Source organism: Lipotes vexillifer, unplaced genomic scaffold (genome assembly GCF_000442215.2).
Source record: "Lipotes vexillifer unplaced genomic scaffold, Lipotes_vexillifer_v1.1 scaffold621, whole genome shotgun sequence".
In the NCBI taxonomy this organism is placed as follows: Eukaryota; Metazoa; Chordata; class Mammalia; order Artiodactyla; family Lipotidae; genus Lipotes; species Lipotes vexillifer.
The window spans coordinates 2,277,544-2,287,771 of record NW_006792411.1 but is presented as its reverse complement, the minus strand read 5'-3'; the positions used below and the strand labels follow the sequence as shown (position 1 = coordinate 2,287,771).

Sequence of the window (10,228 nt, the reverse complement as noted above, 5' to 3'; positions counted from 1 at the left end):
GCCGGCGGGCCGGGGCCGCGCGTGGGGTCGTCCGGGAGTCTCCCACCTCCATAGGCGGGTGCCAGCACCCGCGGCCCGCGCCCCGCTCATCCTAGGACCCTCGCCCACCCTCCCCTCAGGGAACGTCCCAGAGCTTTCCCTGAGAATCGAACGTGATTTTCGCTAGTTGGTGACCCTCAATAAATACACGCCCCTCATTCTCTCCGCAGATTTAATCTGAATGTGGATTATCTCCTCCGACCCCGCCCTTCTTCCAAAATATACTTGTCTGATGTAATTTTGTGGTTGGTTTAAGTCAAGGAATTGGGTAGGGGGAGGGAAGGAAGACAGGCTTTGCGCGCGGCAGCCTGACAGTTAACTCCCTCTCAGCCTGTCCTTTCACAGAGACGAATTAGGGCCACGTTGTGCGAAGGAGGGCAGCAAACTCCCGGGTCGCGGGAATTCTAGGGGATGAAGCGTCACCTCACCCCGGATCTCTGTTTAAAAGGAGCCTCTAACTGCGAAGGTTGCGTTTCTGCAGACTAGCCCCCATCTGACTCTATTCCTGAGCTTGCTTGCAAACCGCAACTTCCCTAGCCTGGTATTTTTAATGCGGATGGTTTGGAGGCGCTGCCTTAATAGGAATTTTGTTTTGATTTTTAGATGTTGAATCATAAAGCTGAATTGAAACTGCTTTTTGGACGCTTTCATTTGGGGGTCAGGAAGGAAATGGCCTTGATTTAATAGCAGCAGCTTCATCCAAGTAGAGAAGGGTATTTCATTGATGAGATACAGAAGGGAAAGACCAAGCTAATCGGTTGAAATTTTATTTTTGTCTGGGGGTTTAGAAAGCTGAAATATCTTATGCTTTCAAACTAAGTATTCCCACAAATGCTTTAATAAGATGAGAAGGATGAAAAATGGAGTGTTCGGACCTAACTTCTGATGGTGACTTTCGCAATGTAGGTTTGGCTAATTTTTTACAAATATTTACAAATACGTTTTCATAAGTAGATTAAGTGATGAAATTTTCTTTCCCTGGCTTTTTAGATCCTGAAATAGTCACTTCTAACTTTTTTTCTTAAATCTTCTTTTAGTCATTACTTTTATTTCAACCCGCCTCTCTGCACTCCCCCAGCATGGCTGAGAATTTTGAATACGATTGTATGTAATTCTCATTCTAGCGGAAATCCAGCACTGCTTGGTCAACGCTGGCGATGTGGGGTGTGGCGTGTTTGAATGTTTCGAGGACAACTCTTGTGAGATACGGGGCTTACATGGAATTTGCATGACTTTTCTGCACAACGCTGGAAAATTTGATGCCCAGGTAAAAAACCATAGTGAGCCCCAAGAATGTTTTGTGTTAGCGTAGCGTGATCGAAATGTTCGTTGGAAAGACTTGTTAACAGATTTTCTTAGCCGATCGCCATGGTGGGTTTTAGCACTTGCCAGAGACCTTCTAGGTGAGCAGCAGGCTGCCAATGGCTCCCCACTCCACTCCTGGAGTTCAGCTTTCGGGACGTGTCATGTAGGCTAAATTCTCCTCGCCCCAACTGTGTCTCCACACACAGAGTGGAATGGAGACCAAGTTGAACACTCCTCTGAGGATTCTTAGCAGAGAAGACAAAAGTCCTAACAAATAATAAACACCTTCTCAGGGACACCTAAGGATGGCTGGCTACCCAGAACCCAGTCTGCAAGGCCCATCACATCTAGGAGCGTAGGTCGAGGGCGGAAGGGCTGGGACTCCAGCTGACCATGCCGAAAGCTATTTTCAAGAATAAAAGAGACACAAAATTTGTAGCAATTCATCATCTCCTAGAGGGCATGTGGGGGACTTCCCTGGTGGCACAGTGGTTAAGAATCCGTCTGCCAGTGCAGAGGACACGGGTTCAATCCCTGGTCAGGGAAGATCCCACATGCCGCGGAGCAACTAAGCCCGTGTGCCACAACTACTGAGCCTGCGCTCTAGAGCCCACGAGCCACAACTACTGAAGCCCGCACGCCTGGAGCCTGTGCTCCGCAACAAGAGAAGCCCCCGCTCGCCGCAACTAGAGAAAGCCCACGCGCAGCAACAAAGACCCAACTCAGCCAAAAATAAATAAATAAATAAATTTAGAGGGCGTGTGGGCAGGTAGCGTGGATAAATCAGGGCCTCCAGAAGAGCAGACTTTTCTCCCTCCTAAGTAGCAGATCCTCCTCTCCCAACCTGAAAAGTCGGAACCCTGAATGAGTCCTGCTCTATATAATAAATATAGTCAGGGCCTGACCCACTTCAGTTATCCCAGGGTCCCCAGGGTAAAGCCCAGTTGCTGTGTGGGCAGGAAATGGACCCAACAAGCAACTTTATGGCCCCAGTGCCCACGATCCAAACACATTTCAGATGGAGGGGAGCATTAGGCTCATCTCCTTCATGTCCTCCCCAGCCCATATATGCACTATAAAGTACCCTGTGGTTGTTACAGACTTCCTCGCCCATTTCATTGGAGAGCCATGACAGTGTTTGGATGAGGCCAACAGTTTAGGTGTGATTTATGAACATCGCCAGTCACCGTGTACTGACATCCTGTAGAGAGCCTGACAAAGCAACGCCTGGGAACCAGAAAGCAATGTGACAGGGCTGGCAGCCTCCCCTACAGAGGATGTGGGGTGGCAGCAGGGGAAACAGAAACCGGGGAAGGAAAGAGGAGTAGAACGTTTGAACTCCTTGAGACTCCCTAATAAAGCATCCCTTCTGGATTAACTGGAATTAGGAAGCGTAATAGGAAATCCGGAGGAAAGATGTGTATTTCAGGGCAATCCCACAGGATGTCAGGGAAGAATACCAAGAACATATTACTGCAGCCCTCGCATAAATTAATCTTCCTTTTTTTTCTCAACCAACAGCAGTATGTTCTCAAGTTAGAAGCATCCCTTTCAAGTCAGATCTCAGCCCATAACTACTTAATAAACTGGCACACCCTAGCACCCTCCATCCTATTTGGCTCCCACTGGAGAGTCGGCGGAAAGGGGGCTACGGGGAGGTGGTTTTTCAGTGATCAGACACTATCTGTGGACATTTCAACTGTTTCTAAAGGAGAGAACTGAAATAAACATGCTGGCTGGCTTCCCACTTCCAACCTAAACCCATTTACTTTCTCAACTCCGGTACGTCCGGGCCTGTCTAAAAAACAGGGGGTGACCTCTCCAACGACGGCTTGTTTCTATAGTGAGCGGGGTGCGGGGATCCCTGGGTAGGTATCCCACAGTGCCTCTCTGCCCCAAGAGGTTGATAAGGGAGCTGCCGGCCCGGGCTCGCCGCCACACCCTGAACAGCTGTCTCCTTTCTAGGATAAGAGCAATCTAATGGGGTTGCCAGGAAAGAGAACTGTAGGCCAGATGTATGCCTGGCTGCCTTCGCCACTCAGAGGCCGGGAGCATGGGGGAGGGGCTGTCAGTTGGGCAGTTCAGGCTCCAGATGCTGCCAGGCAGTGTGCCAGGCGGGCCTTTTAGAGGCAATAACCCTAACAGTTTCAAGGAGTCGAATTGCTTTCAAAAAGGAAAAGAATGCTCCTCCTTAAAGGCTAGGAGGAGACAAGAGAGAGTATGGGTTGGGGGTGGCAGGAGGCACTGAGACAGAGAAGGGAGGCCCAGCTAGCACCCGATCTTGACATCACTAGAAGGAACAAGGAAAGATGTGAGATTTGGACAAGCAGGCACTTTCTACTTGAGAAAAACTCTTGCTGGGCGCCACCAAGGAGTTCTGGATTTATGCCTGGCCAAGTTCCCCTTTGTGTTCCAGAAGCGTTGCCACCAAACGGCCAACAGTGGGCCGCCTTGAGGATGGAGGGTCACGGGTGGCCCAGGACCAGGAAGGCTAGCAGAGCAGGTCAGGAGGAAGGAGGCTGATGCTTTTGTCTCCCCAGTAACATTCTTTGGGGCCCAATGCGGAGGTATCACGTCACTCTGGACGGACCTCCTGATGTAGCCTCAGCCTGTCACCTGCCAGGGTGTCTGTGTGCGGCAGGGCCTTGGAGTTCAGCTGTCAGAAAAATCCCTTGTAAGCCCCAAAAGGGTAAAAAAGTCGAAGTGTGTAGCAAGGACTGGTCTCTTCCGCCCCGCTCTCCCTCCGCTGTCCCCTCTGCTCTCAGGGCAAGTCCTTCATCAAAGATGCCTTGAAGTGTAAGGCCCACGCTCTGCGGCACAGATTCGGCTGCATAAGCCGGAAGTGCCCGGCCATCAAGGAGATGGTGTTCCAGTTACAGCGGGAATGCTACCTCAAGCACGACCTGTGCTCTGCCGCCCAGGAGAACACCCGGGTGATGGTGGAGATGATCCACTTCAAGGACTTACTGCTGCACGAGTGAGTGCTGCCCTCTGGGGGCAGGGGGGTGGGGGGGAAGGGAATGGTGCAACTAGGATAGAGGAAGGGGAGGCCTGCTGGGGCTGGAAGAGAGCCTTCCTCGGTTTGAGGGGCTGTGGCTTGTAGAGTCTGAACTCTCCTGTCAAACTGGGGAGGTTGTGGTTTACCTCAGAAAGCTGCGCACTGACTCCCTGGGAGTCCCCTTCCAGCTGGCCTTCGGGAAAAGCAAAAGAAATTTCCGACATCGGTTTCCAAATCCTAAGCAGTAGCCACAGGAAATCTTTTCACCGAGCGTGAGATGCGTAGAATTCGGAAATACCTTTCGTCTTCCGCTCAGCCAAGATCCCAGCAGTGCTGAGTGTTCCAAGTAGCCATGCAGGTGCCCCGGCAGACGGCCGAGAGCTGATAATATATACCGAGCATGTACTAAGTGCCAGGTATTGTGCTAAGGGCTTCATATGAATTTTTCACTTGATCCACATGACAGCGCCGTGAGCTGGGTACCATTCTTATCTCCATTTTACAGATGAGAATATTGAGATGCACTGCGGTAAAGGTCACAGACAATGAAAGGCAAAGCCAGGATAAGGAGTCAGGCGGTCGGGCTCCAGGACTTAACACTCTTACATACCAATAGCTTTCTTTCCATAAGCTCTCCTTTCCTTTAGAAGGTCCAGTTCACCTTCTCTAACATTAACGCCCTCCCAGAGAAAATGCAAACCAAATGGCAAAAACTTTAATCAGCTAAACGCCTTTATGCCAACGTGAGGAAATAGGAACGTACTTATCGGAAGACTTGCAATTCGATCATAAACCCAGGACATCTCCTTCCTTAAAAAAACATCCCTATAGGATCCTAAATTTTGCAGAGTAGTAAAGCATGTGGGTACATAGTTGCTTCTAACACAGTAGCCCCTGAAGGTTGCAATGGTGCCTTCCTTGGGGACTTAGGGCAGAAAGCAAGCTACTAGCTAAGCAGCCCAGTACAAGTCATAGCACTGTTAGTCTTTACACAGTGACTCATTGAGCCAAATCAGTACAATTTTATGAACTCTTGCTCCTTAGTTTGTGCCATGGCCTCCCCCAGCTATGTCGCTAAACGGGCCACTCCCCACCCCCACAGACACCACTTAGATCACAGAGGACAGCAACCGTCACCTGTCACTTTCCACTTGATTATGAGGCTCTAGGTGTCTTGCAGCGCCCCTTGGTGCAGTGTTAGAATTATAAGATTCACCATGAATCTCTGCCAGCAGCTCTGCCGGCAGCTCTTGCCAAGAGCAAACCGATGTGGCTTTTCCTTGAGTTACACTAATGCCTGATAAAATATTTTCTATTCTTCCAAATCCCTACAGAAAAACAAAGCAACAATAACATCAACAACAATAACAATAACTATAATCTTCTGAGTGAGCCAGGCCCTTTGGCCAGAGACTTTACCTGGATTATCTCATTTATCTTTCCCAACAGTGCTACAAGCCAGAGACTACTGTCCCCATATAACAGAGGAAGAAAGTGAAGCTAAGAGGTTAAAGGTCTTACTCGGAGGTTCAATTCCTACTTTTCAACTTGGGAATTGGTGATTCTGAAGCCAGTTGTCGGGAATAGACCTCAAACCTCCTTGTAACCTAGGCTGCATTCTCCCCCCTAGACCAGCAAAAGGCTCAGTGGTCCCCAAGTGTGGCGGGATTTTTCCCTTTTCTTAGAAACAGCCCCATTACACCAGCAGAGCACTGTGAAATTTCCTTCCTTCAAGGTACCCCTGCAAGAGGCAGACACCCCATGGCTGGGAAACTCATGAAGTTCATTTGTCCTCAGCCCACTGTCATCCTTTAGAGATAGTTTGTTGGCCTCAAGAATGGATGACGGGGCACTACTTTTTAATTCTGTGGTACATTCTTGGAGCCAAGAAGACTTTATCTTTCTGGAGAAACGTCTTCTGTGGGGGAACTGAAGGTTTTCAGGTTTTTCGCCACCCTCCCCACCTTGAATTTAAGGAGAGGTAAAGTACTGTGGCTTTCTGACATCTCCTCTGCGGAAACATGGTCCATGGGGCCACGGGGCCCTGACTTCCAAAGGACTCCTTACGTCATTTAGAGCCAACACATAGCCCCCACCCAGGCCTGCTCTGGAAATGCTGGTGGTCAATCCCGAAAGCAAACCTGGGCCATTTGCTCAAATTCTCAGTGTGGCTGCATACAAGTCATCTTGCCTCCTGCTAAGCCGGCACCTCTAGCTCCCCACAAATCCCCACTACCTTCCCTTCTGAAGCCACGACTACACACTGCGTCGACTAGTACCTCAAGCTGAACTGAGGTTTTTGGTTTTTGGCTATCTTAACTTATTTGGGCACAAAAGATCCCATCAGTCCCCAGATATCAAGAAGACCATTTAAGAATGTGTGACATTGGCCACAGATAAGAAAATGAAAACTGAATTTGCTCTTCCCTCTAGAGAGGAGGAAATCATAGTCACTCCAGAATACACGTCACCCGCATCCCTCAACCTGATCCTCATTCACCCCAAAACACGTTCAGTTAAAGGGACTTCCTTCAAACCCTCTGCTCCCCTCACCCCTTCCCATCCCTTTTCCTCCATATCAACCGCTTGGCCACCACACACCCTGTCACTGAGTGCTGGCAGCCTCCAGGCACGTCCCGCTCCAAGTATTTTAAAAAATCTTTTAGCCTTGCTGACTCCCAGTGGAGAGAGCTGGGCTTTGTCATTAGACACGGGCTGAGCTAGCAGCCGGAGAAGGCACCATGCCAGCTCGAAACAAGCTTAGATGAACACACAGCCCTCCCCACAGTTCACAGCTTTCTCCCCAGCCGACAGCGCTGAGGGCAGAAGAGAGCGTGGGCTAGCCTTCCGGGACCGCCTCGGGATTCGGAGAGCTCATCTGGTGGGCAGGACGCCCTGGCGAAGGAGGCCAAGAGGCAGGCTGTGCTTTCCCAAGAGGGCCCTCCCCATACTCTGCGGAAAGAAACGTGAAGGAGAGCATCCCAAAAGGACAGATGCTCAGCCTCCGCGATTTGCCCATCTAGCCCCAGGGGGTGGCAGGTAGGATCAGGTGCTAAAATCCCGATGCTGCTCTAGCAGATATACTCGGTGGCCCTGACCTCCCTGAGGCAGTCAGTTGCTAGTTTTCAAAAGATGGAAGGAAACAGACCTGCAGGGAGCATTTCCCTTGTGTTGCCCCTTGCCCTCGTCTCTTAACTCAAGCAGACTTGGGTCATTGCTGTCCTTGTCACGGTTAGGGGCCTGCCTTAGAGAGTTTCAGCACCCTGCCCATCAGCCGTGCCCAGACTCTCTGACTCTGAAGGCATCAAGTAGGCCTTAAAAGGCAGCTTGATCTCTATCAGCCAAAACAGTCCTCCTCTCCACTCTCAGCCCAGCCCCAGGCCTTCCCAGCCCAGAAGCTTCCAAAGCCACTTTGACACACACACACACATACACACACACACACCCGCCTCGTTTTTTGTATCGATGAAATGAGGGCAGTTCACTTAATTACAACTTGAGGCCTAATTCATAAAAATGGCAGTAAACTACGTCACCAGTCTCAAAACACAATCTGCTCTTCCTGCTTGGCGACAACTGTCAACTTGCAGAGAAAAGACTAAATGGGCTATAATGCAGCCCCCCAGGTGGTCCAGGCTCACAGGGGAAAAGAATTCTCCTTCTTACAAATGATCTCATGTTCCAGAGTGATTTCCTGCCCAAAGGGATGGCCCAGAGCTTCAATGCTCGTGATCAGAGATATCCAGAAATTCTGCCAGTGAGGACTGCTTAAGAAAGCTGGTTAGCCACATGGAACACTCCATACCCCTCTCCCACCTTGGGGATCTTAAAAAGGCCAGTGAGATGTAAGAAAGGCTCAGTGAGTGGGCCAGGAGAGCCCATTGCCGGGGGGTACCTTTTGCCAGATGGGCCCCAAAATATAAGAAGCAGGCACACTGCTCCAGTTTTCTGCACACACCTCCCACCCGCAGGAGAAAGGTTTGCATGACGTGGTCATCCAGCACTTTCCTAAAGAACAACCCGGGGCAGCTGGGATGGCCTGAGCAACTGGCCCTCCCCTTGGGATCCCAGCGTGCTTATTTCACAGACAGCTGGCTCTCGTCCCAAGCACGTAGACCCCTCTCAGCCAGCTCTCCCCTCCCTCATCTCCCGTTGTGGGGGAAGCCCAGATTGGAAGCATAGAGGTGCTTAGACAGCCACTCCCCCACCTTGGCCTCTGCTACCAAGGAGCGGAAGAGCTCTGTGGGAATTCCCATCCCCCCACCCTTCTCTGCCTGTTCTGGACTCCTCCAGATACAGAAGAGAGTGCACCCAGAAACTTCCCCAAACACCCTTTATCGCCATAAGCCCAAACCAGGGGCAAACACAGACCATGGGTAAGATGGTTTCTTGGGAGCCTCACGTACAGAGCTCACCTAGGAGGACACCCAGTGCAAAGCCAGCCAACCTCTCTTCCCTGCCATAAAGACTTCTCAGTTTGGCACTTAAGGCCCTTCACCATTCGCCTAAGTATTCCACTGGCTCCAAGACCCAGCTCCACTCCCGCTAAAACCCTCCTAGTTAGCACACCCTAAACAGACCCGGAGCTCCCCTGCCGTCTTATTCACACAGCTGGTATTCTTGCCCCCCCTCCCCAGAGATTCTTCCTAGGCTTCTAGCATACGCACCTGTGAATTGTCACTGGCCCTTTTATTTGTGCATGGCATGCAGGATCTTAGTTCCCCAGCCAGGGATAGAACCCGGCCCCCTGCAGTGGAAGCGCGGCTTCCTAACCACAGGACCGCCAGGGAAGTCCCTCACTGGCCCTTTATCTTGTGGTAGGCTCTCTCCCCAGCCTCCAGTTCTCTCCAATGCCTGGCATGGAGCTCAGTACGTAATGGCCACCCAGTCAATGTTGGTTGAGACCAGTACTCCAAAGAATACGGGTAAAGGCTTCAAGTAGTTCCAGAAAGATCTTCCAGCAAGCCAAACCCAAGCCGAGCGTTGGTCACGTCCCCCTCCCCTGGTATATCGGTCCTGCCCTCTGCAGGCGTTCTGCATCCTGGGTCTCTCTCTCAATCTCCAGACCCTACGTGGACCTGGTGAACCTGCTGCTGACCTGTGGGGAGGAGGTGAAGGAGGCCATCACGCACAGCGTCCAGGCTCAGTGTGAGCAGAACTGGGGAAGTCTGTGCTCCATCTTGAGTTTCTGCACGTCGGCCATCCAGAGGCCTCCCACGGCGCCTCCCGAGCGCCAGCTCCAGGGCCACAGGACCAAGGTCTCCAGGGGCCACCACGGCGAGGCAGGTCACCACCTCTCGGAGCCCAGCAGTCAGGAGACCCGCCGAGGTGCCAAGGGCGAGCGAGGTAGCAAGAGCCACGCAAACGCCCACACCCGGGGCAGAGCGGCCGGCCACGGGGCCCAGGGAACTTCTGGAAGCAGCGAGCGGGAGGATGAACAGTCTGAGTATTCTGATATCCGGAGGTGAAACGAAAGGCCCGGCCGGGAAGTCTTTCCTCCACGCCGTCCATTTTCTTCTCTCTGGACATTCCAAAACATTTGCCATTAAAGAGGGGGGATGTCACACGCAGGATTTGATGGGGATTGCGGACTTGATGGAGGTGTATGTAAGCGGCATGGACAGGTGAAGCGGAGACTCCCTGGGCGGCAGCGAGGGCTCGGTTGTGCCCGCTGGGTCCCGCACCTGCACATCCCGAAGGGAGGGAGCCACCCAGCGTCCTCATTGCAACTTTGCCTTTTTTCCATCCGCGGAGCCCCTGGGCGGCAGCCTGCGGTTCCCTCTGCTGTGGGAGGCGATGGGGAGGGGCGGGGGTGACCCCCGGGGCTGGATCGCGGCCCAGACCGCAGCTTCTGGTGCTGTCTTGGTGGAGGGCAGCTGGATTCCG

The 10,228-nt window shown here is 51.9% G+C and overlaps 1 protein-coding gene across 1 annotated transcript in view; it reads left to right on the top strand.

The window, feature by feature from the left end:
• The window catches only part of STC2 (stanniocalcin 2), an 11,004-nt gene extending 1,185 nt beyond the window's left edge, over positions 1-9,819 (top strand). The window contains exons 2-4 of the mRNA XM_007465546.1: positions 1,164-1,306; positions 4,110-4,321; positions 9,408-9,819. Coding sequence (XP_007465608.1) covers positions 1,164-1,306; positions 4,110-4,321; positions 9,408-9,810 — 758 coding nt within the window. The 3' untranslated portion in view covers positions 9,811-9,819. The remainder of the gene's footprint in view (positions 1-1,163; positions 1,307-4,109; positions 4,322-9,407) is intronic.
• The last annotated feature ends 409 nt before the right edge of the window (positions 9,820-10,228 follow it).